Consider the following 26288-nt stretch of genomic DNA (forward strand, 5'->3'; position numbering starts at 1 on the left):
GATCACATGATCCTCATTCTCTACCTCTTTACTTCTTTTTCATACAGTCTCTTCATCTTTTTCACATCAGCTTTGATTCAAAACTTTCTTTTACTATTGTTTTAGTATCTCCAGTCGATCTTTCTCGCCGTAGTGACGCAGACTTCACCACTCTCTCCACTTCACCTCCAGGTGTTTCCTTATATAGAAAAATGGTGAGGCTGTATGCAGATAATGTAAAGAACGCTCAAGTTGATGCTCTGTTGATTTAGCATGAGTCTGATTTACTAAAATACACACAGCTGTAAGAACAAAATCAGCTGGTACACATGTGGCATAAATGTGACGGCAATTTTGCCCGCAAACTGTTTTCTTTGTTCGGGGTAATGACATTCGCACACATATTAGTAAGTGAGGGACATTGTTCCAGAAGCCTTGTGGTTTGTTCAGATGTTCTCATGGCAGACCTTTCAAACAAGCCATACTTATTCAGTCCTTTTCTAATTGTACTGTCATGAACTTTAATATTTAACATGCCAACTGAAACCTGTAGAGTCTGAGATGTAGCACTTAAGCTCCGAGGATTGCACGGTCTGACCTTGGGGTGAATTTTCTGGGACGTCCACGCTTGGGAGGATTGGCAACTCTCTCAAATGTTCTCCATTTGTGAATAATCTTTCTCACTGTAGAACGATGGACATCTATAACCCTTCACAGACTGGTGTCTCAGACCAGCAAACTAAACTTCTGTTTTTATAGAGCCGCTCACACTTGCTGCTACATAAAACCTCAGATCTGAAGGAGGAAGTCCTTTCTTCTTCAGATGAGTGCGGCCGCTATTAATAAAGTGATTTCTAGTCTTAAGAACCACTCACGGCCCTTTAAAGTAGATATTTTCATGTATGGTACATTAAACCAGCACTTTCGTCTGTGCACTTAAGCACATTTACACCTATGACCAACTATCTTTGGAGCTTGCCGAAGCACCCAAAGAGAACGAGACTCCACCCAGACTAGAGCCATGTTGATGTCAATCCCCTATTTTACTTTTAACCCCAACTGTCTGTAAATAGTCATGTGCTATGTCTTGATTTGGAAATTTAAAGCGTTTAATTCTTGCGGCTTCTCTGTAGCCCCCAGTGTGCGACTCTGCCATATGCCACTTTGATCTAATCCCAATTATTACCAGAACATCCTGAAGTGAACTAAATCATACGGGATAAAAGGAGCTTCTACTCTAAATTACATCTTTCAAATGAGTTCAAGACCTTAAAACTTTCTCTGCATGCTAACATTTGCAGGTAATAAATCTCAACCTTCATCCTGGGCTTTCAGTTTGAAGATACACTTTCTCTGGTATTTGCGTCTGTAGGCCAATATGGTCAAATGTTTCTTAAAGACTTCACGGCTGCATAAAATCTCCATTACAGAGCCCCTTATTGACGGATTATACGGCCGTGATTATGAGCTGTGGTTTTACAGAATCGTTAAGATGAAAAGTAGATGGGAAGGGGAGAAAAAGCAGCACAGACAACCAATAAATCCAAAAGTCGTCCTTGCATTTCAAAACCAGAATCAATTGAATAAGCAAACAGCGAGCCGGGTTACTCAGCAGGCTTAGGAGGCGATTATTTTCAGGGTGGAAATGAGGATGGATTTGCGTGGTTTGAGGACAGTTTCGGCTAAAGAGGTGTTTAATGTGTTGATGTGACGCAGACAAAGTTTGATGAATAACGTCATAATACCAACCATATTTCAAATTGGTTCTTTTCCTCGATTCTATCATCATTTTACGACTTAAGCTGCTTTTTGCGATGAACACACGCTGACTTATTGAGTGTTTGAGGGGGCCGTTTGATTTGTTTCTTACCTCAGGCAGCCGGTGGTGTTGCGAAGCAGCATGGAGGACTGGAACTTGACTTTGTGCTCGTCACGGTGAGAAACACTGCTCCAGCCTGAGTGGGGGATGACCACTGTGTTGGTCAGCGTGGTCAGAGCATCGCGGATGATGGTCATCTTCACCGCGTCGCACGAGGAGAGGTTCCACAGGACGCCTGCAGTGGATGCACACAGTAAAATAAGTCAAAACTATTGTTACCTGTCCATCCATCCATCGCTGTCTATCCAGGTCTAGGTTGTGGTGGCAGCAATGTAAGATCTCCAGATCTCCCTCTACCTGGCAACCTCCTCCTCCGGCTCTTTCAAGGAAATATCAAGGTGTTCTCAAACCAGCCGAAAGGTACAATCTCTCCAGCGTGTCCTGGGTCTCCTTCCAATTGGACAAACTGCCTCAGCTATGAGGCACCATCGAGGCATCCTAGTCAGATGCCAAAACCACCTCAACTGGCTCAGTTAAATGTTGTACTCAAACCTTGAGATACTGGAACTCTTCCACTTGTCAATTAATTCCCAGCCCAGAGCAGGCACTCCACTCTTTTCACACACAAACCACTCCAGTGTGAGGTGGAGGATGAAGCTAAAAGAACCACATCGTCTGCAAAAAGCAGAGATAAGATCAATAATTTGAGCAAAAGATTTAAAATTTAGATTCATCACTCCATCAGAGCTGTTGCCACTGATTTTCAGTAATTTTCATACCTCGCTTGAGCCAAGAACTGCTCCTTCTTCTTTAACGACTGACACTGTACACCAGCTGAGATGTGCAAAGCTTTCTGTGAATAGGTCCTTGGGAATCCCCTTGTTGGTACAAAAATACTATTTTATGTCTGTCAAACTGTGTTATCTTTGAAATTTTTCACAGATTTCATAGACTAAAGAAATGGGAACAAGAGATGTTCTTTCGTGACAGGCTGCTAGTAACAAAGTGCCTCAAGATATAATTTAAAATCTTTTCTTAGTTGTCTGTTATGTGTAGATACAAGACTGGTTCATTTCAGTGTTAGGTGCCTTTTTTATGCTTGAATGATTCATTCATCGGTCGAAGTTAAGTGGCTTACAATCTGAAAATGGTCAGGTATAAGAACTGGACTGAAAACGAGTGAAAAAAAAAAAATCAGCCAAAAGTCCAAAAAGACCTTTAGAAAGAGAACTATTGCTCAAGAGCAGGTTAAAATGACATGAAAGTTATTGCTGCTTGGAAGCAAAATGTTTTATATTGAATACAACTGCCAACCATGTCCAAGGCTTCACGTAAAAATATCCTCCATAAACGAAGTATAAAAGAGTAATAATGGGAAAAAAGCTTTGAGTTCAGTAAAAACAAGTGTTTTATTTTTAAATATGCAGCTTTGTTCCTGAATGTTATTAAGTGCAATTTGTTTTGGGGTGTGGAAGATCAAATTTAAGCAGCTACCAAAGAACAAAGTGCACCTTTAATAATCAGAGTCCCAACCCGAGCTAAAAATAGAACATTTCTGAAGCATTTCACCAGACAGAAGAGTCTCCTCTGTGGTTTGTGAAGCGTGTCTAGCAGCTTCTTATCTGCTGCCTTCAAACAGTATGTGTGGTGTGGCTGCAGAGTCCTGTTTCCAAAGCACATTATCTTAGCATCTGTCCCGAGGACTGTGCCGAGATCTGCTCAGCGCTGTGCGCCGAGTGTTTAAGCCGCTGCCGCTCACACCTCCCACAGAACAGCCGATACACAGATTAAAACACTGCCAGGCAGTCAGACGGCACCGCAGACCGATGCTCAGCCAGCAAGGCGGCCAGTCGGCCGGCCAACCAACCGGGAAGTCAACGGACCACGCTGGCAGGCGAACACCCACACACACCAGACTTTATCGTGTCAAGCTATTATTCTGAGCCTTTTTTTGTCGATGTGGACCATAGTGTTAGCTTATTTCACCCATTCAGGAATAAAAAGGCATCTGAGTTTAGAGACTGTTAGAACCAGTCCTTATCGGAACGACAGGATTTATGAGTCGGAGAAATCAACCAGAATCTAGAAATACAGTTTAAAGATGTTCGGCTATACTCTCTTAAACCTCTGCACTTACTTTAAATGACTGTCTCTAGCAATTATGAATATTTGAATGTGAATATAAAAATTTAAAGCTTGGAAACATACAGATGATTAATGTTTTCATTAGTTAAATCCAGTTTTCTAGATTTTTCTCTGCTTTTATAAATAATTAAAGGTACCCCGTGTAGTTTCTGGGCAGTAGTAGGCATTAAGGACAAGGATAGGGTCACACACATTCCTACTGTTCCCATTTATTCTAATGTTAATACATGACACCTGCTAGTTTTATGCCTGGCCTATATTCTTATCATTTAAGGTACCGTACCTTCTAAGTAGGAAAAAAATAACCTTAACAAACAAAAGAGCTACAATTTTCTGACATGTAACCCTCAAAAATATATTTGATTGCACATTTTTATGCCCATAAACATCATTCCACAATTTAACCCCAACACCATAAATACATCTTCATTTAAATCCTTTTTTTTTTTTCCACAGTAAAATGACAAAAATCTCCCAAATCACACTGAGAAAAACACTTGAACACAGTTCGGGAATAACTTTAGCTTTAAGCATTATTTGCATTATTAAAAACCCCCCACCAATCATTACATTTAATTAACGAGATCTACAAATGATTGTTTCCTCTGTTTACTTACATTTTAAACAGTGTCACCACTTTTTCACAATTGAGGTTCAACGTAATCCCTGTGAGTTCAGGCTTCAGGTTGCTCTAAACACTCACTTTTACACAGCTTTTCTACTCTTGGCTCTGTATGACATCACTGAGAGGGGATAACCCTAATATGGTCGTCTCAGGCAAAGAAGCCCCACCACCTGCTATACAAACCTTCTGTTTTTGATGAGAAGCAGCCAATCAGGAGAAAGTTGGGTCAAAAGGGGAGAAGCTGTAAATGAGCAGATTAGGTTGGCAAGTCAAGGCTATCGGGACGTACCGGTGACCAGTTCACGGACTTCATTGTCAGTTGTTTTCCGGAAGAGGCGGAGCAGGGCAGGCACGCCACCGCAGTTCCTCAGCGTCACCTTGTTGTCGTCGGTGGCCTTGCCGTACACCAGGTTCCTCAGGGCCCCGCAGGCGCTTTTCTGAACCTCGGCCACCTTATGATCCAGGAGGTCCACCAGGTGCTGGATCCCTCCCAGGTGACAAACCTGCAGAAGAGGAGCCGTTACGCTTAATAACGTCAATTTAAACTGCAGTGCAGAGCTTGTGTCTGCCTCTTGTGGCAGTACCCCTAATCAGTTATATTTGTTTCTCTGTTTGTTGTAGTCAAGCGTCCACGGATTTCTCTATATCAATTTCAAATTTTATGTGATGGTAGATACCAATAACAGCTCGAGCTGATTTAATTTTGGTGAAAATTAGGGTCAAGGTCACACCAACTGTTAAAAATGAGAAAAAACAATTTTTTATGCAAGGTCTTCAAACTTCACAACAGTATACTAGGCCTTGGGTGAAAAGTACCAAGGTTCGCTAAAACATTTCAATAAACGATATGGAGTAATATATCATATGAAAGGGCCTGAGGAGAGCTGTACAACACACTTTTTATTCTCTCAATATGACACAGTATGATTTACTTTCCATCCACAGAGGACTGTCTCACCACAGACAGAAAGTCAAAAGCATTTAGCAAAAACAGGTGAAATGACTGCTGGTGACACAAAGTTAAACTTTCGGTAAATGGTCTGGTGCTTACATATCGCCTTTATACTCAACATGACCACTCAAAGCACTTTCTAATACAAGCCTCATTCACCTAATCACACAAACATTGAAAAAGTGCTTTTATCTACACCAAAACACTTTATCAAACATTTACACAGACACTCTGATGGGTTCATCTGAGGGGCAAAGATGCACAGATAGTGGAGCCGGGAGACTGATTCAACGACCTTCATGACAGGTCGACAACTCGCTTCCCCACCTGAACCACAGCCACCCACCTTTCAGCTTCGAAGGGAGCAACTGAAGAGACTACCAATTAGAGTGAAGGATAGCATTGACTGACATATGAGGGGTGTGGCAAATATATTCAAGTGGACCATTCAGCCTGGATGGTCCATTGGTGACCAATCATCAGCTACAAAGTGATGATCAATACAGCTGGGTACCTTTCATATTTGAACCCAGTAGTGGTTTTTGATACGGGCGACACGGAAAGTTGCCGGGGGCGGCATCACGGGCATCGGCAAAAAAAAAAAAAAAAAAAAAAAAATTACTCGTACTCATGCTGCCCCGACATCATGCCAGGGCATATTGGGAAAGTCGTAGGCACCGATTGGTTTTCTATCGCCCATTTGCTGGGAGTAAGGGCGCCCTCCGTTTGCGAGGTGCGCCTGCTGCTTGCGGCACAGGGAGGAGAGGGCGGGGCGGCGGGGGATTCTCTGGCTGGCTGGAGCAGCATCTAATAACCAACTCGCAAAATAACACAAAATAAAAACAAACCAACAACCAGGAAAACACCAGACATTATGATACAGACTTATAATTTGCACTGATGTTTTTTCAAAATTCTATATGTGAAAAGTGAGCGCGAGAGCCCTCAGTGCACCTGCTCGCTGCTGTGCTGAAGTCAAAGTAAACTTTATGTGTGAATGTGTGTGTGAATGGGTGGATGACTGGATGTGTAAAGCACTATACAAATACAGGCCATTTACCATTTTATTGTCATCTCCGCTACATACAGTCCAGTATATAGAGAGACGAGACGACGAGGCTCCAGTTACAGCAGTACAAGTAAACAAACAATAAATATAAGAAGAGTAAGAAAATAAATATACACTTTAGGACTCGGGTAAAGGGATCAATAACAATTTAAAATTTATAATTTACAGTTTGATGATTTAAAGTCTCACACACACAACACATCGAAAGGTGAGGGGGCCTGCTGCCTCCAAGTAGAGCACATTTCATTTATAATGTTGTAAATCCAGGCCCATCATGTATTCATGATTTGAATCCTGGGAAATCCCAGAAATGCACCCTCGACAAAGTGAATCTGTGAACTAAGGTGGAGGTGTGTTAGGTTATGTTGTCGCGATCCTCGAGTTGGGGGATGGGTGGTCATACTGGAGTGCAAAATTAAAACCAATGGAAGATGGACAAGAAAAGTTCAAAGCCATCAGGTGCTCAGTTTATAAAAATGAGAAAAGAGGAGGAGGAGAAACGAGCAAAAGATACAGATAAGCAGACGTGTCATTGGATAATGGCAGGTCATCCTGAAACAATCAGAATCAGAATACTTTATTAATCCCTAAGGAAATTATGTGAGTTACAGTTTCTCCAAGAAGAAATGGTAAAAATAGTAACAGTAACAGACTAAACTCCAAACAATACATTATGTTACAGATTTCACACATTTAAGAAATAGCACTAATATATACAGATCACTCAGTTATATATATCAAGGATTAACAGAGGTGATTATAAATAAATATCAAGAAAATTGATGAGAATATTCCAGAGTAGAAAAGAGCGCGCGTTCAGCACAATATTAGTCATTGTCAATTCTTGATTTGTCCTGTTCTCATCGTGTGGAGAATTATGATGGCTGTTTGGTAGCCGTTTGCATACAATGCAGAATCTCTCTCTCTTCATGTATGTGTGTGTTTCTCTGGTGAAATTCAGTATGGCTCCAACAAGCTTTATGTTAATGTACAATCCATAATATGTTTTGTGTGTGTGTGTGTGTGTGTGTGGGGGGGGGGGGGGGTGCTAGGACCGCCACTGTTTGAACCAATACCAAACTGAAAGAGCAGGGACACAACTGGGGAGACAAAGGTAAATAAACATGGAGACAAGGCTAACTTCCACGGGAGACCCTGAGGACAAGACACAGAGACAAAAACAAAGACACAAAAGGAAACTAACAATATCAAACAAGAACCAGACATAACCTCAGAGACACTCGGAAGAACTAAACTTGAAACTAAGCGGTAGAAGAATCATGAGTCCATAACAAAACTTGATTTTGGACTTTGACACTTGAGCCTTTGTATGGACATATCTTTGAAAAGGTAATTAAAAAGAACAAGATCAGAAGCTCTGATCTCTTATGCTGTTTACAGATGTAGATTGGTTAACCAGTTCGGGGCAGATCAGGTGTAGAGATTTGTCTTTCTACCTAAAAAGCACATTTAAACAACTCATCTTCAATCTCTCTTTCCAGATATCACCCAGTTCTTTAAAAATTGTCTGAATGGTTGGGATAAAAAGTACTACACGCCAGAAGATAAAATATGCATATCTGATTTTGGAGGGAACCGTTACTTCAAGGTGGAAGCAAATGGAGTAGAAACACTGGTTTTCAGGCTTGTAATAAGTCACTCTTCATCAGTTTGTGCTTTCTGATCGGGTGCTGCTGGCTGAAGACAGAACGCTGAATAATCACAGAGCTTTCCCCTCCTCAGCTTCATATTAGAGAAAAGAAATTCAATCAGAAGGCAGAAATGGGAAATAAAAGCGTTTTCTGTGCCTCCTGGATGAGTTTCAGATTTATGTCTTACACACATAACGGGATAACTGTCACGGTTGCGCATTAGTTTCAGACTTTAACTGTTTGCATACGCACAAGGTCACCGTTAGTGTGGCATGCTCACAGGAGGAGAGATTAAAAACACACGTAAAAGACGGACGTATCAGTCGTTAAATGAATTCAAAGGAATCAAACAACTGTCAGGATGAATGAGCAGCAGTTTTAGATCTATTTGGTAACCATCCATGCAGTTTCTTTGGACCTGTGCAAATGTTTGAAGGTGATTTTGATGGTTACATTTAACCCGTCCGAGACTGAACCTGGATTTAACTAAGCAAACACAGATGACGGTCAAACTATAGAAAGTTTTTGAAAATGAAAGAGCAATAGAAAAATAACTTTTGAAGCACATTATGACAACTTTGAGTTTTAAGATGTGTTCTTACAAACAAAAAAACCGCAAAAAAAAAAACATTTTAAAGACAAAAGCACTGATTTTATGTGCCGATGAGTTTCTGAAATAGTTTGGAAGGGAACCAGGACACAAAGCTGCAGACGCTTCTCTGTGCTGTGCTCAGAACTTTCTCTTGTCATCTCGAAATAAACCCCATCTCAGGAGAGCTGCATGCGCTCCCCGATTCTCTCCGACTCCGCGTTCAAACCGTCATTGAAAACATTTGTTTCTGGCTAAATGAGCAGGCTTGTGTCCAGGCTGCTCCAAAGGCTAATTAAAAGCTCATCACCAAACAAACCCAAAGGCACTAAAATGGCTCTCACGCGGAGCCGCGCCGTCCTGTTGGCGTCATTTAATGCACGGGAAGCCGAGCAAAGAAAGAGAGCGAGCGCGCGTCGGAGCGCCGGCACATTTGGCACCGACGTCACTTAAAGTTTTGTTGGAGCAGATGGCGCTTTGGCTCCAAATTTGGCAGCAGGCATCAAAAAAAAAAAAAAAGAAAAGAAAAGAAAAAAGAAAAAGAGGAAGAAATAAAACAAGATTTTGATTCCTGTAAGCTGAGAATACACTCAGAGACGACACAGGCATACAAAGGGAGAAACAGGAGTCAGAGCAAAAGAGCCACTGAAGGTGGACTCAGATGGTTGAGACTAAGAGAAATCCAGAAATATCTGAAGTATCAAAAAAGACTGAAAATATCAAAACATTTTAATTTGCTTAATTTTCACGTTTATTTCTTATTTATTGTTATTTATTTATTCAGAGATCTGTGTGCCCTTTTAGGGATTTGTCTTGATTTGTGTTGATGTCTGATTGCCTGATCAAGGATGATTATCTCCTGTGGGAGATGCAGTTATCTTACATCTGATGCTCATTTCTCTGTATATACAACGCTCAAAAAATTTCATGAATGCACTGAAAACACATCGGATATGAATGGGAAAAAAAAATCATGCTGGATATCTATAGTGGTACGAGCTGGGCAATGTGTCAGGAGGGAAAGGATGCCTCATCGTTTAATGGGTGAATTTAAAGATACCTCAAAATGAAAAGATGATGTGGCAGGGTACTCTATTTTGATGAAATTTCATGGCAGCAGTTCAAGATGGTACTCAGTAGTTTGTATGCATGCCTGACCACATAGATGGTGTCCTGGGGGTTCTTCGCCCAGACCTGGAAGCAGGGCACCACTGACCTCATGGACAGTCTGAGGGGACTGAATGGACCAAAGATCAAAAGGTGTTCTTTTGGATTTAGGTCAGGTGAGTGTAACAGCCAGTTTCTTCATCCCACAGGAACTGCCTGCAAACCCTTATGTGGTATGAGGCCGGGCTTGGTCATGCACCAGGAGGAACCCAGAACCCACTGCACCAGCATAGCACTCCTGACAGTCGGTCTAAGAACTTCATCCCGATACCTAATGGCAGTCAGGGTGCCGTTGCCTAGTCTGTAGATGTCTGTAGGTCCCTCCATTAATATGCCTCCCCAGACCATCACTGACCCACCACCAAACCGGTCATGCTGAACGATGTTACAGGCAGCATAACGTTCTTCACAGGTTCTCCAGACCCTTTCACATCTGTCGCATGTGCGCCGTGTGAACTTGCTCTCATCTGTGAAAAGCACAGGTCACCAGTAGTGAACCTACCAACTCTGGCATTCTATGGTAAATGCCAATTGGGCTCCACGGTGCCAAGCAGTTAGCACAGGGCCCATAAGAGCATGTCAGACCTTCAGGCCACCCTCATGAAGTCTGTTTCTGATTGTTTGGTCAGAGACATACTCACCAGCGGCCTGCTGCAGGTCATTTTGTATCTCTGGCAGTGCTCCTGTTCCTCCTTACACAAGGGAGCAGATGCTGGTCCAGCTGATGGATTAAGGGCATTGTACGGCCCTGTAACTGCCTGTCTCCTCCATGCTCTTTAGACTGTGCTGGAAGACACAGCAAACCTGGCAATGCCATGACTCCACCAGGAAGTCGGCCTACCTGTGCAGCCTCTGTAGGGTCCAGGTATCTCCCCATGCTACAGTACCAATAGTGACCCTGATGCTGGTAAATGCAAAACTAGTGAAAAAATGAATAAACAAACAAAGAAAACCTATAAAAGATGAGAGAAAACCATTCATGTTGTGGGGAGTGTGTCATGAACCAGAATGTTCATGACACACTATCCTGTGTGCCTATCCTCTGAAGCCTGTTAGCATATTTATTGTTATACTGCTTTTCACCCACATCAGTACTTCCCTGCACAGGGAAGGAGGCGTTACAATTACTGAGATCAGCAGCAGACTGATCTGACTGAGGTTTAGAGTTTATAAATATGTGATAATGACACGACTAACATATTTTACAGCAGTGAAGCAGAAGTTCTAACTGAATGATGCAGAGAAGGGCCGTCAGGTTAGGCAGGATCCTTTCACTCTTCCACTCAAGAGAGTGTCTGTTCCTCTCTATCAGCCCGTCCCAGCAGCTGCACCATTACTTGCAAAGAAAGCAAACTGTGCACTTCATAACTGTGGGATTTTGAACAGATGTTTCCTGATCCCCCTCCCCCCCGCCCAACAACAGTGTCACCTCTGCTGTCAAGGGATGAAGACCGCTGAAAGTCAGTTTCTGATTTGACTGTTTGTCCTGTAGATGCATCTCCTCTAACCCTCCCCTTAAAAACTGCACTCTGGATAATCCAAACACTTTTTGAGACAGCTGCCTGTCACTGTCATATAGGAATGTCAGTCTTACTAAACATGCTCATTCTGCTGGCACTTCTGGGGAACACTTAGTTTTATTTTACCTCTTTTAGTTTTAGAGTGTTCTGTTTTGCTAACTTTAATAATGTCGATGTGCAGCATAAAAGGTGTGGATCACTGTGCAGAGAAAAGCACCAGTGTTCATGTTTGCAAACTGGAACCAGCTTTTACTCTATTAAATTGATGTTTTAAAATTAACGGGTGATTAGACTTGCTAGTATTTCAACGGATTAAGATATAATTCTTTCTGCACCGTATACAATGAAATCCCTTTAATCCTGTTTAAATAGCTTGTCCTGTCCCCGACTGGAACTCTTAATGGGTTCTTCCTGATGTTTTTTGGACAGGATCAACATTAATTAGGTCTCAGCACAGCTGTTTTTGAAACCTTTAGACACGGCAGCAGCGACTGAGTCATATCTGTGACGTTTGTCTGGTTATTTTTACCCAGACAGACTGCCCAGCATGTATCATCCCCTTACCTCCACCTTGACCCTGTTGTCTCCGTAGCACAGGTGCTGCAGGTAGGCGGCGGCGTTGGCTTGGACAGAGGGGAAGTGATGCTGCAGCATGTGGATGACCTCGGGCAGCTCGGGGTCACGCCAAGCAAACTCCCTGATGGGAAACAGAGAGAAAAGTCTCCATAAGGGTGGCTCACCTTCTACGCTCAGCCATTTTTGGTTTATTTGTGCGGTTTTGTAGCATCTTGGATTCATTATAACACTTCTGACATTTTTTTTTAATGTTTAGCTATTTTCTATTTTCAGAGGATTTATCCTTTTGATTGCCTGATATTTAACAAGTAAATCAGCAAATAAGCAAACAAACTAGGATGACTGAGCAGAGCATTGGATGGTGCTGAAGACATTCCCACGTATATTGCAAGCATCTACTATGGGTTTTAGCAATTTTGTAAAAATAAACACTCTTTGTCAAGTAACAGAATTTGAATAAATTGAATACCCACTCTGTGACCACCTACATCACTGTGTAAAAGTTTGAGTGATTTGTGTGTTTATATTGCTCATCATCAGCAAAAACGGGGGCCAAATTAATTCAGTGAGCTCAAACAGCCAGACTCCAAAAACAAAAAATCTACGGCCAAGAGATGAAAAAGAAGTCCTGCAGCAGATGGCGAGGCCCCAACAGAGGCCTGCAGACAACACAGAGACAGCCTAAACCCCCCCAAAATAAAGACTGTGGCAAGCTCTCTCACATTAATACACCAGTATACATGCTAATTAAACTGTATTGTACTGAGAAGAACTGGTGGTTGGAGACTTTGAGTACCTGGGGTCCTTGTGGATGCTCTCGATGGACGGGGTTCGGGTGACCACCTGGTCCACCAGTCCAGAGTGCCTGTGTGAGTAGACGGGCTCGCCGGGAACCCTGAAGGAGTCGACGTATACAGCTGCAGAGCTCAGCCCATAGCTGCTTCTTTGGTACGGCAGCGTGTTGCAATGGCTTGTGGTCCGAGGGAGAGTCCCCATTCCTAAGAAAATTAGGAAATTTAATCTGTGCTTTCTTTCATTCGCGATCAAGGATGTGTTTCTGGAGGCAGTTTACATCGTCAAAATGCCTCCAAGGTCACATAAAAGAGAAAGTAATATTCTACATTAAGTGCTTCAGCAGGCAGGGAGACGAGTCTCAGGCCAAACCTGTTTAAATCTTGACTAAACAAAACTAAAATGGCTCCTTAGATCCTCCACTATCAAACTCTACAGAGCTTTCAGCCTTAAATCATTCAGCAAAGACTTCAATTAAGAAGCTGCCGAGTACATGAAAGGTTTCAGCCTAATTAAAGTTTGACCTCGGGGAGCGATAGTAATAACAGTTCCTGTGCCTGTAAACCACGATTTCCGCCACAGATTTTAAAGGAATAATTTCTAACCAGATGTGAAACTGAGCTCCATCTCAACCTGGGGAAACAAGAAAAAATAAAAACTGGGTCGTCTGAGTAACTCTCTCATTTCAAAAAGACTGCTACCACAACCCAATACCACCACCAGCACTGCTACGGATATGATACAGATTTTCTGGGGCAGTTAGCATTTACTTCCTTTTGATTTCCAGTTAGATTTAGTGCTGAAATGTATTGATAATTCACAGTAAAACATAAATTTGATTTATTAGGACATAAAATTTGTTAATTTTATTTAAATAACCAACTGTCACATGCAGCTAGCAGAAATATTTCCTTATAAACAAGTCAAACTTCTGCTGATGTGCAGTACCTGTGTTTGTCCTGTAGAGGGAGCCCTGTGGGTCGTGGGTGGGGCTGTGGTACAGGGGGCTGTGGAAGGAGCGCTCGTCGAAAACAGGCGTCATGTGGCAGTCTGGAGACAACGCCGCCCTCAGCTCTGGATCAATTTGCCCGCTGTGACCGGCGTATGAGCTGTGGAGCCCTGCAAGTAGACAATTAAGCTTTTAAATAAACGTTATTTACACCACAGTAAACATAAAAATGTTTACTGAGGTGGCCTCCTCCATACTACACTCACAGAGGATGAGGAGACATCCTAATAGTGTTACCGGCAACTTTGTTAGGTACAACTGTTCATTAATGCCAAAGTCTTCTCAGCCAATCATATGGCAGCAACTTATTTAGGCATGCAAATATGGTCAAGTCACCCTTTATGGTGAATAAAGGTGATTTAAGCAACTTTGAATGTGGTACGATGGTTGGTCTGAATATTTCAGTAACTGCTGACTTACTGGGATTTCCACCACACAACCATCTCTAAAGTTTACAACAAACAAAACATCCGGCGAGAAGCAGTTCTCTGGGAGAAAATCTCTTGTTGACGTCAGAGCTCAGAGGACGATGACCAGACTGCTTCATACTGAAGGCAACAGTAACTCAAATAACCACTCGATACAACCAAGATATGCAGAAGAGCATCTTCTACACCAGGTGTGTCCAACTCCAGTCCTCGAGAGCTACTTTCCTGCAGCTTTTAGATGCATCCCGACTCCAACACAGTTGAATCAAAGGGTTGGATTACCACTTCAGCATGCCATCAAGTTTGGCAAAGGCCCAGTAATAAGCTATTCTGTCGGAACAAGGATGCATCTAACAGCTGCAGGACAGTAGCTCTCGAGGACTGGAGTTGGACACCCCTGTTCTACAGCAACAGAAGACCGCATGGAGCACAGCAAACTGAGGATTCACACTGGCTCACCAAAACTGGATAGTAGATGATTGTAAAAATACTGCCCAGTCTGATGATTTTCAATTTCTGCTGCAACATTTGGATGGTAGCGTCACAATTTGGTGTAAAAAGCAGTAAAGCATCCTGCCTTCTATGAAGGGTTCAGGCTGCTAGTGGGGTAATTGTGTGGGGGATATTTTCTTGGCACACTTAATACAAACTGAGCATCGTTTAATCACCACAGTCTACCTGAGTGTTGTTGCTGACTCTTTATGGCCTCAGTGTACCATGTTCTGATGGTACACCTCAAGGTACTCATGTCACTTGAGCTACTTCACATGTACTGTGTGCAGAAATACTGAAAAATGTGCAAGAAAACACAATGTCTAATATCTAAGAAAGAAAAAAGAAGCCCAGAGCTGCATGACACCAGCCTATCATGGTCACACATGAAATCGCCTCATTATCTGGCTCGCATGCTTGTCATCAACTTGTGAGACCGTGCCAATCCATACTGTTCAATACTCTGTATTTTAAGTCACCAGAAACTGTTGTTGCGCCTATAAAATGCATGAAGACTCTGGTCATTCAAACCGTGCTGTAGGCTCAGACACCAGCAAGTCAAACAAGTAAAGCAGAGGGTTTTTCCATCCTCCAATCTCAGAGCAGATCAGTTCAAAGAGTGCTCCAATTATAAAGAAGCTTTAGGGCATGAGGGGGGCAGCCTCGGCGGATCAGTCCAACAGCTGAAGCACACAATTTGCACTTAAAGCTGGTGATGAAGGAGCCATTTACTTCTGCAGTTTGCCTCTCTCAATTTACATAAATGTCCTAGTGAAAGAGATGGGCGCTCTGATCTCACATGGCTGGATGTATTTCTGAAAGAAAATGAAAAAATGAAAAAAAGCCCTGTTCAATCTGGACCTCGGGGTCGTACTCGAGGGCTCTTCAATGGCCCATAAAGAGTGTGACCTTCAGGTTAGAGGATGCTAAAGCTACCAAATGTATGAAATGTGCTAGAACGACACAGAATCAGGTTTCAAGGGGTTCGCAAAGGCTTTTATCAAACATCGAGCACTGCAGCGGCTCCTAAACTGGAGATTACTACACTATTAATAATATAAAGACGACTGTGTCCTGTGTATAATTTATTACAGCTAAACTGTCAATGTCAAGGCTGGTTTGCATTGTTATAACTAGAAACCAAAATAGAATCTGAATAATTTCGTCCTCAACCCGCTTATCTGGTGAATAAAATAACAATTTCTCTGAAACCGGATTTATCTTTTTATCCATTAAGGTTTAAGCTAGTAAACTGGTGTCAGCGGTTTACAGCCGTTTCTGTCAGTTACTCAGACTACTTTTCGATATCCCAACCATTTAAGCACTCTGAGACACACTTTCACACACTAATCTAAAACCTTTAAAGTCTCCAGTCCCGTGGAAACTTGATTCAGCAGCTTGTGAAGCCTTCTTCAGCTGCCACATCTTAAAGTAATGTAGTAACAGCTCAAGGATGTTTTTTTTTCTTTTTTTAACCATCTTGTTGCAGATTTGCCGCTAGGCCTGGGATAACTGGGATTCATTCACTAATATTTTAGTAGAAGTGTTCTTATCTTTCACAAAAAAATACATCTGTACCCAAAATTACCATCAGATTAATTAAACGTGCACACCTACCTATTTTATTCTTACCACAGCTGTATATGTGTGAATCAGACTGAATCTGAATGTGGTAGGACTCGACTTAAGCGGTCAAAGAAGTGCAGGAGACTGATGCTGTCCAGTGTAGCAAGTGATTTATTCACCATTCTGTGGCCCAAGAATATTTACAAAGAAACAAATAAGAAACTCAACTCTATAATAAACTCAATTCAAATAAACATAACTGAACTTAAATCAATGGAAATTAAGGTCAAACTGCACACAGCTACACTGACCTGAACCCTTCTTCTGAAACACCTGAGTTCGTCTGCTTAAATAGTCCCCTTAATCAAACACTTTCTCCTCTGGACTATTCCATTCAGTAGGTAGGTGAGATGAACATGATTATATTCATCCTCTACTACTCCTCTTGACTGGCAACATAAACTCTGGTGTAATCAATACATATCACAACATTAAATCTATTTCTTTATAAACCCTTTAAAATCAACTTTATTAAATTATAAGAATTCTTCCCCTCCTGCCCTTGGTCTCTTCCTGTGACCTCAGATGAACCCAGAAGGTATAAAGCAGGAAGTAGAACTACATTTCCTCCTTTTGCTTCTGGAAGACAGGTAGGTAAAGGTAAGTTCAAACAATACAAATTAACAGTTGAAATAAATAACATGTTAACTTAACAAACTTGCATGAATTGATTTAAACCAAGATGTTATATTATATAATCTGTAAAAGTGCAGAACATAAACAAACCCGGGATAGTAGATGTTTGCCTATTGCAGATTACATGTGAAATATGGTTAAATCAAAACAAGAATGTTAACTAAGAATGTAGACAAATGGTCTTCTCACCCACTTTGTCACACTGAACCCACAGGCTTGTGCATCCTGCATACCACCATGCTCTCATCTCTCTAATTTAGGACAAATACATCCAATTCCAGGAGAAGCAGAGAAAATGGTGACGATGTTGCAAGGGAGAAGTCTGCACTGGCAACGCAAGAATAACGCAGAAGTCATTTTGAATAAATAAAATGAGACATGAGATGATGTGAGGTAAGGAATATTGGAGTATCTTTAAATGAAAAGCCTGCAGCTTTACATTTAGTGTTTTGTTGTCTTTACATGCATTTAGCACAAAATTTCTAATTCACTAAAATTTCAGCCATCTATCGACAACTTAATTACCATTTCAAACAATCTTTTACGTTGAGCTTTTAAAATCATTTATCCAATCATTTTAAACAATTTTATACATTTTTATGCTACTTCTAAACCCAATTTCAGCCACTTACCCAATAATTTTAGCTAAAATGCTTATTCACGGCTTTAAACCACATTTTTAAGTTACTACAAATTTCTACAATATCAGCCATTTACCTACCTACCTATTACATTTAGTATCTATTTGAACAATTTACACATTTACATTATCCATATATGGTTTTACACTATTTCATCTGCTGTCTTTAGATATCTGTCCATGTATGACTTTTAGCTAATTATGCTAAATCAGACATTGCGGATCAATCCTTGTTACATGAAAACAGATCCTTCCTGTATCTATTTTTCTGTTTTCAATCAAAAAGAGATCTGGGAAGACCAAAACTTAAAAATCTGAAGCATAATAATGACAGCGCTTATTGAAAAAATTATTTCCACAAAAAACAAACAAAAAACCAGCTCATCTTGCAGTTGCATTCGTGTTTTGGAGGCACACCGGGTTTCAGTACCTAAGCCACGAGTTTCACTGATCAGTAATAGCCTAATCTTGTATATCCATCTATTGCTTATCTCACTCGTGTAATCTGGGATTACGCTGGATCTGCAGGATAACCGGGAATAAGGACTTAGGCGACGTATTAGGCCACTTAGCAGCACTGCAGGATGAAAACCAGTCAGCTAGAGAATAGAAGGCATTTTATTTAGTCCACTGATTCTGCCTCCTACCCACACACAGACATAACGCACAAGAAATCCTTCCATCCTGTTTTCACACATGCACAAACACAACAATAGCACAACACACAAGATGCACAAATGCATATTCATATTCTTGACACATATGCTTGAGCTGATGCACACAAAAACAGTGCAGAAGAAAACATATGAAGACTAGTACAATAAAGCCTTCCAGTGCAGTCAGCTGATAATCACATGCTGATGCTCCATGGGGCTTTGTGATAGAAACTCCCCTATATGGGTCAGTGGGAGCGGCTTAGTAAAGTGGCAGAGGGCAGGACGAGGCATAAATCTGTGTCGCTGCTGCAGCATCAGCAGCGCTTCTCCGACAGTAAATCCTCCACCGGCCTCGTGCAGGGAGGAAGCTGTCGATAACCAGTTAACAGGCAAGGAGCGGCTGCGTCCTAACGTTTCCAGAATACAAAGCTCACGTCCTTCAACATCACCACGGCCCCGGCGACAGAGTCAAACACGTCTAGTTCAAAGCCACTTTTGGGTCTGAAATGTGCTCCAAAGACGCCTCAAAGGCAGCTGTAAGCCAGGCTCATTGAACAGCCTGGCAGCAGTACAGAAATAATCCCTTCTCAAGTTTCTCAGCCAGCCTCGGCTGTCTCAACCAATCGGAGAGGCACAAAGTCAAAAGGTTGGCTCTCAACAGAAAGTCAGTCAGCTTCTCATCATCCACTTAGCGTTGTTATTAACTCTGTAGACTGACAGTAGCTGCTAATTTTGATGAGTGGTCAAACTAATTTCATCCCTCAAAGCTTCACAGTTCCCACAGTTCGCATAAAACAAAAGGAAATGTTTAGTGGCACTAAATGTGTTGACATTTCACCAGTTTTACTCTATTTTTAAAGGTTCCCACTAAATGACATATTAAACACAAGCAGGTTATTTATCAGGCAAACGGGCCAACTTCTGTTCTCCATTTTATCTCATTTTCAGAATAAGCACAATGAAGACGTCAAAACTGACACACTGAGCTATAATTAATAATAAAAATAATCACGGCGGCATGCATGAATGACAGACTTGCAAACTCACCCTGACTGCAAATCCACTCCTAGCACCTCATTAGACAAACTGAACTCACCTGGAGGCCCGTGTGTTCGCCAGTCTCTCGTTAGGTGAGACCGAGCTGGAGCGGAGCTGCGGTGACTCAAGAGTGGACTGTAGTTAGTTCTAACAAAGGCTCTGTGGTGTGTACTCACACTGAAAAGTACTCACTGCTTAAAAATATATAAATACACGGTGAGCTGCCAGACATCAGAGCAGCTTGAGATGATGAAACAAAGGTAGAAGCGTCATCTTTCTATCCACCTAGAAATGGTTCAGTTTAGTTTCAGCTTCTTTCCAGGCCCACATTTAACAAGCTCAAATCTGTTATGTAGACTTCCCAGCCTTACAAGTTCAAACTGAGCAGAAAGGTGATCCAAGTGACTTTGAGCGTGGCATGGTTATAGGTCAGAGTGTTATAGAAACTGCTGACCTACTGGGATTTTCCCACACAACCATCTCTAGCGTTTACATAGGCTGGTCTGAAAAGGAGAAAATATCCAGTAAGCAGCAGTTCTCTAGGTGAACATGCCTTGCTGATGCCAGAGATCAGAGGACAATGGGCAGACTGCTTCATGCTGATGACAATAGTGACTCGGAAAACCACTTATTATAACCAAGGTCTGCAGAGAAGCATCTTTAAATGCACAAAATCCCGAACCTTGGGCTACAGAGGCACAAAGACCACTCTAGGTGCCACTCCTGTGAAGAAAGTGAAGTTACAACTTGAGTCTCAAATCCTCCTGCAACATTCAGATGGAACAACCTAGAAGTGTGGATTTGTCCTCCCTTATATCGGCAGTTCTGCTGGTGGTGTAATGTGTGGGGGATACTTTCTTGGCATACTTTGGACTCCTAAGTATCATGTGACCATGTCCATCCATCTATAACCACAGTATCTTAAATCATCACAAAGAGAGTGGTGAGGGAGGCAGAGCCTATTATGGGAAGTGAGTTTCCTTTCTTCCAGAAGATGTACGAGCACTGATGCACTGCCCAGCCAACGGTTCATCAAAGGCGCTCACAACCTTAACCGCAACCTGTTCCAGGCCTGTAAGAACTCACATGAGCTATTTTCCTGGACAAAGTATGACTGTTTATTAATTAATTAATTGCCAGACGTATGTTCTTATATTTTTGCATTTGCATATATCTAAAATATGGTGTCTTATTAATTGTGATCTGCTAAAACATTTTCACCAACTTCTTACTTTTGAAAATCTGTGATGACAATAAAACCAGGTGAGAGTCTGAATCTGAGTGGGCTTCTCTGTGCGTATGTGTAAAAACTGGTAACGGGAATAGTAGCAGTAATAGCTGCTAAGATATGAGGTGTGATCAAACATCAAGCTCTGTTTCCAAATGACCTGAATTCTCTATAGAGGATCACAAATGGTGATGAGAGCTGGTTCAGCAGCTACAAATAAGCAGTTTTCATTGAACCCGATTCCAAACCCCCATAAAGACTGCATGTGACGACCTCCCCTGTACCGTCAATGACTAGTTTTGACATCTCAGTATAAATCAATAAAGATTAGAACAGGTTCCAGGATTTTTCAAGGGTAGCCCTGGTAAGCTGTATAGGCAGAGATCACCGTCACTAACTTCTAACGCACACGCAGTCGTTTTGTTCTGGAAAGTTTGTTCTTTTGTGCCTGAAATATGGAAACCACTCAGTTTAGAAAAGAGAAACACGGGTTACTTCTAGTAGACATTTAAGGGGGAAAGAGTTAAAGGGTTAGGATGTCAGCTGAGAAGCAATACCAGGAGCCTGTACTCCTGACATCATCGTCATGGATGGACTTCGGCTGTAACATTATGAGTTGTCTGAAGTAAAATATCTACACTGTCGTGCACACCATTGTGAGGTTTTTTTGCAGATACCAACATAATCATCGGTTGCTATTTGGACCATTTGCCGCATTTGCCTCCCTGCAGGTTTGGCCAAAAACAAAAGTCAAGTTTAAGAATCTCGATTGTGACAAACATTGCATATCCAGTACCCACAGCAGATACACTGGGTCCAGTGTTTTTGTTTAGTTTATTTGAATCATCTATTTGGACTGTGGTTTGTAAATGGTTTACATTTACTTCATGTATGTTTTGGTGTATTTAGTGCTGCTACTTGCTCCTGGTTGCTTTAGAGTTTATTCCTCCCTCATTGTTTAATCCTCTCGTGTCTAGGCTCCCATGTTTATGCTGCGTTACAGATACCTCAGAACTCAGATGTTGGGAGTTAGCGTGCTCTTGAAAAAGTGAGGAAAAACAGGATTTGATTTGGTTCCTTAGCAAGGTAGAACCATTCAGGTATCACTAGCAGTAGAGCACAATATATATATTCTTTTGCACTTAAACACATTCATGACTAGAGCCTGGTCAGTGCTCTGCATATAGCTTATTGAGTGAAACATAAATGAACAACAGTGACGTTACAGGATAAAAGTTTAAGTTTTACCTCTGTTTATATTCAGTGGCACCATCTTGCATTGTTAACTCGGGGTTGCTGTGGCTGCTTCGTCTTTCTGAGTGGGAAATCTGAGGTAGAGGGACTTTCCGCGTTTCACAATGGGAACTTGGAAATTCAGATTTTCTCAGGAACTCACTGTTAGTTAATTTGTGTTTCTGCATTTCCTGTTATCACACTTGCTGTTTTACTTTGAGAGTCAGTGTTCTTGGTGCTTTGCTTTTAGTTTTCTCTTCCTTTGTCTTTTCTCCTGTGATTTAGTTCTCCTGTGTCTCCACTTCCCTAATCACCCTGTGTCTATCTATTGTGTCTGTATTAACTTGTCCTTTGTTGCATCCTCCCACGAAGTAATATCTTTTCCTTGTTCCACGTCTCCCCAAAATTCCTAGTTTTTGATTGTTTGTTTCAGCTCAGCTCATGCCCTGTTTTTTATGTTCTAATGAAGACGTTAATGCTTGCTGTCAAAGTGTAACAGGCGCAAGTATAACAGGACATCTAAAAAAAAAAAAAAACCCCATCTAAAAATAGCAGTGGAACTGAAAATGGTCCAGATGTGCAGGACAAGGTGAACTTGAAACTGACATGGGCAAAATTTAAATCAGGTATGGACTGCTCTCCAAAGTTTTTCTTGCACAAGCCCCCTGCTAGATATGCTCCCACTGGGCATGTGCAGACTGATGGTGGTGAGACCACAGTTCATAACAAGCAGAAGTCAAGGTTCTTAGCATCCAGCAGCCTTCTGGTCAAACACTCCTCTATGAGTGTTACATGCAATATAAATCACTGTCGACCTGCTGCACTGCAACCCCTTGCTGCTTCTTTCTTCTGCTTCATATTCAGACCCATTGATACTAACGCGGTTTCCTCGCTCAGCCATCATTTTGCTGAACGGCACATGAGAGAGAAAATGGAAGCCCTGCGATCGTGCGCAGTGTGTTTTTTAAGCATTGGCTCTGTCTCTGGCTTGTTTTCCTTTAACCTGCCGCACATCAATCACAGCTGCCAACAAGATTAAAATTAAAAGACTTCAGAACTACCTGCTACAAGTGAGATCCTTCCCAGACGACATTGCACTCCTTATTTTTCATACTAGCGTGGATCAAATAAAATTTTATCTAACCCAGCAGCATTATCTGCCAGTGCCGGAAGATAATTTGACTGAAGAAAAAACAAAAAAAACAAAACATGAAATGAGCTCCCCAAGCCTGGATAGGAGATAACATCACCTGCCGAGCTTGCACTTTGCCTCAAACTTATTTTGTTCAACGTGAGCTTCGATTAATGATTCTGGACGCTTGACAAAGACGCAGGAAACATCTGCAGAGAGCACAAATGTTGTGTGCTACAATATTAAATCAGCGCTGCTCAGTCAACTTTCCCCAGACCAAGGAAAGGTTATTAAATCAACAGAGGAAATGGTGTCGAGGCTGTGGAGCGTGGCTTTGTTTATTTACAGCGAGGAGAGCGCACAATCAGTCCGCCTCCCGCTGCAGTGCAGCCATTTTCTCAAGGGAAACTTAACGTTTCTCCAGCAGCCCTCCAGGCCAGAGACTGACCTCTCTACCGGCTACATTACTGACTCAAGAGATGGAGGAAAGGAGAAGCTGCGCCTTTCCACTCAGTACGTTTGGAATGCAATATCAGACCGTAGGCTGCAGTGATCCCAGAGGTTTGTTTACACAGTTTCACACCTGAGATTTTTATCAGCCTCTGCAGCTCTGAAAGAGAATCAAGCTATTCATGAACATTTACTGGTTGCGATGGTTTTACTATGTCGAATTTAAGACTACGAATTTAATGCCTTATTTGACCTAGTTTCCCTCTGAGAACTGAAACTGAAAAGAAGGACTTTGATCTAGATCATGCTTTTTAATAATTGGCTTTATTTTAAAACCATATTTCTTTTAGTTGGGATTGGATTTGCTGAAGCATGAAAGAGCCCTTTGTTTCCAAGTTGTTCTGTAAAGTCACACAGACTTAACTGCAAGTGGAGCAGTTATGTTTTACATTATACGCTCTGATTTTTATTGCTTTTTATAATATCTTGATTGTCCTGATTGCCAGGACCTGGGTGAACAAAAAGAAAAAGAATAGAAAGATTTAAAAACCATCCAAAAAGTTAAAACCAAATCAGCAAATAAGCACTGAATCATAGTTAATGCTGTTTAGAAGTCTTTAAATAATGATTTAGCGGGCTTCAATCTGCAGTTTGTGACATAATTAGATCATTACCGGCTGAAATGTTGAAACAGTAGTAGTTATTTCCTTTTTTCAAAACGTCTCTGATTATTTTTCAAGCTGTTATTTTTGTAAAACGGCTAATGGCTACAGGAGGCTAATATGATACATTTATTAGCCTGCTAATTCAAAAACCAGAACTGCTAAGATAACAGTTGTAGTTTTTGCAGAAACAACTACACTGGTAGAAACCTTAAAAAGCTGTTGAATGCAATGTGTACGTCTGCTATAAATATTTCTGATTTTAGGGAGCAAATGGAAAATGTAAATAAAGGTAAGAATGGAGCTAATGTTTTAATATATGACTATAAATACTGCTTAGAACAGCTTCAAAAATAGAAAATCTTGTTGCTTTTTGGCAGTTTGAGGTACGTACACTCTAAGAAGGGAAACGAGACAACGTGATGCATCTGGCAGCTCAGGAAACAGACTCTGATGAGTTGATTTAATCCTAGAAATGAGTGGAGACTGCTGTCTGCAGACAGATAACCCTCTGTAACATTATCACCTTTATGTGGATAAAACAAGCAAGATAAAACATGTAATCGCTGAACTTTAGAGTCGATCGTTTTCTCCTGTCTCAAGTCTTAAAGCTAATCTGTGACAACTCGCTGCATCTAAATCTCATCAGGAAAGCTAATAATCTGTTTTTAAGGTGGAGGCACATTAGAAAGACTGTTGACAATCTCATCCTTTTTCTGGGGACTGATTTCCTCAGGTACCGATGAGCATGACCGTTATTAGCTGGGTGTCACACTGACCTATGAGGCTGTCTGGGCGGGGCAGAGCGCTCCTCTGGTACAGGCCGTATGGATCGGTGCCGTACGCCAGCGGCTGGCTCTGCCTGGGGAGGGTGGAGCCGTAGTGCTGCGGCACCGCCGTCATTCCTGAGCGCAGCGGTGACCCCATTGAACCCCTCCCCTCGATCAAGGAAAGGGAGGACCCCAGACGTCCTCCACTTCCTCCTCCTCCTCCTCTTTCGCCTCCTCCTAGTCCAACTCCTCCTACAATTCCACCTGCACCACCCCCTCTACCCTGGGTGCTCTCAGTCGGGGAGGTCGGCGACGGGCAGGAGGGCGGCATGGTAGTGCCTGGGAAAACAGCGGCCAGCGGTTTGGGCTCAGACAGGATGGGCGAGTCATACGTGCTGCCTTGGGATGTTCGCAGGGAGATGCGGGAAGGTGAGACTGTGCCGGCGGTGCCGCAGCCAGGAGACTGGCTCCTGGAGGGGAGGGAGGCCATCCTCCGTAACACCCGGCTGGAGGCCTGGGAAACCAAGAGGAGAAGAAATATTACAGTTTACCCTTCCAGAGAGTAGAGTGTGACATTTTATTCATCTGATAATGAGGCATGAATTTTTATTACACCTTCCTAAAGTGCCCTTTGCATCTCACAGGTCATTACGTTTGTGCAAAAACCATTAAATTGCCCTCATGTGCTGTTTAAAATGTGCATCATGTTCAGTGATGTGCTTGGAAGGGTGCAGAGAAACGAAACAATTAAAAACACTGAAAATCCGTATTCTTATTTTGGATAATTGAAATTAAATAAATATTCCAGTAGTCCTGCCTGCCTGCATCATTATTAAATGACATTTAATGGCATTTTATTCATTTCTAATTAACATTCACTTGATTCTTTGCTCCTCTGTGACTAAAAATGTCAAGTATAATACCCGTAACAGTGTTGACAATTAATCACTTCAGCATTTTGGTTTCCTAAATAAATACCTGACAAATGAACATTAAATTCTGCACACTGCGCGTCTCCCATTTGCAAATATACTCGCCAATTAGGAGTAATGCCACACTCTCAGACAGCGCACTTCATCACGTCTGATGAAGAGCATCGTTATCTTTTCCATTTGTCCAAGAAGCTGAACGTGCTTGCCTCTGGGAAAACGTCCTAATTCATTACACTTCAGACTGAGCGTCACTTTTTAGGGAAGACTTGACAGAATTTTCCTGATTTATGGTGACAAACATTTTCCCTTTTTTCTTCTTCTCCTCATTTATGAAATATAGAATGTCTCCTAATTACAGACTCAGCCAACTGGATGCCGATCTGTGCCGCCTTAATCCATCGCAGCCTCGAACGCCTCGAAGGGAAATTAAGAGCGGAGACATGTAAGCCCATCCAGTGAGGCTGCTGGGTT

General features: G+C 41.9%; 1 protein-coding gene and 1 long non-coding RNA gene across 8 annotated transcripts in view; one reads left to right on the forward strand and one right to left on the reverse strand.

Moving 5' to 3' along the window:
* The window catches only part of LOC113016737 (plakophilin-4-like), an 80451-nt gene that overhangs the window by 14154 nt on the left and 40009 nt on the right, over positions 1 to 26288 (reverse strand). For all 7 annotated transcript variants that reach the window (XM_026159808.2, XM_026159805.2, XM_026159806.2 and 4 more), the window contains 6 exons: positions 24895 to 25399; positions 13834 to 14004; positions 12890 to 13091; positions 12082 to 12214; positions 4858 to 5071; positions 1850 to 2033 (listed from right to left, as the gene is read on the reverse strand). In XM_026159808.2, the coding sequence (XP_026015593.2) occupies positions 1850 to 2033; positions 4858 to 5071; positions 12082 to 12214; positions 12890 to 13091; positions 13834 to 14004; positions 24895 to 25399 (1409 nt within the window). The remainder of the gene's footprint in view (positions 1 to 1849; positions 2034 to 4857; positions 5072 to 12081; positions 12215 to 12889; positions 13092 to 13833; positions 14005 to 24894; positions 25400 to 26288) is intronic.
* On the forward strand, positions 23392 to 25703 carry LOC145424371 (uncharacterized). Its single transcript, XR_013905426.1, has 2 exons — positions 23392 to 23564; positions 24852 to 25703. It is a non-coding gene; the product is annotated as an uncharacterized LOC145424371 (long non-coding RNA).

The sequence above is a fragment of the Astatotilapia calliptera genome, chromosome 23 (genome assembly GCF_964374335.1).
Source record: "Astatotilapia calliptera chromosome 23, fAstCal68.1, whole genome shotgun sequence".
NCBI lineage: Eukaryota > Metazoa > Chordata > Actinopteri > Cichliformes > Cichlidae > Astatotilapia > Astatotilapia calliptera.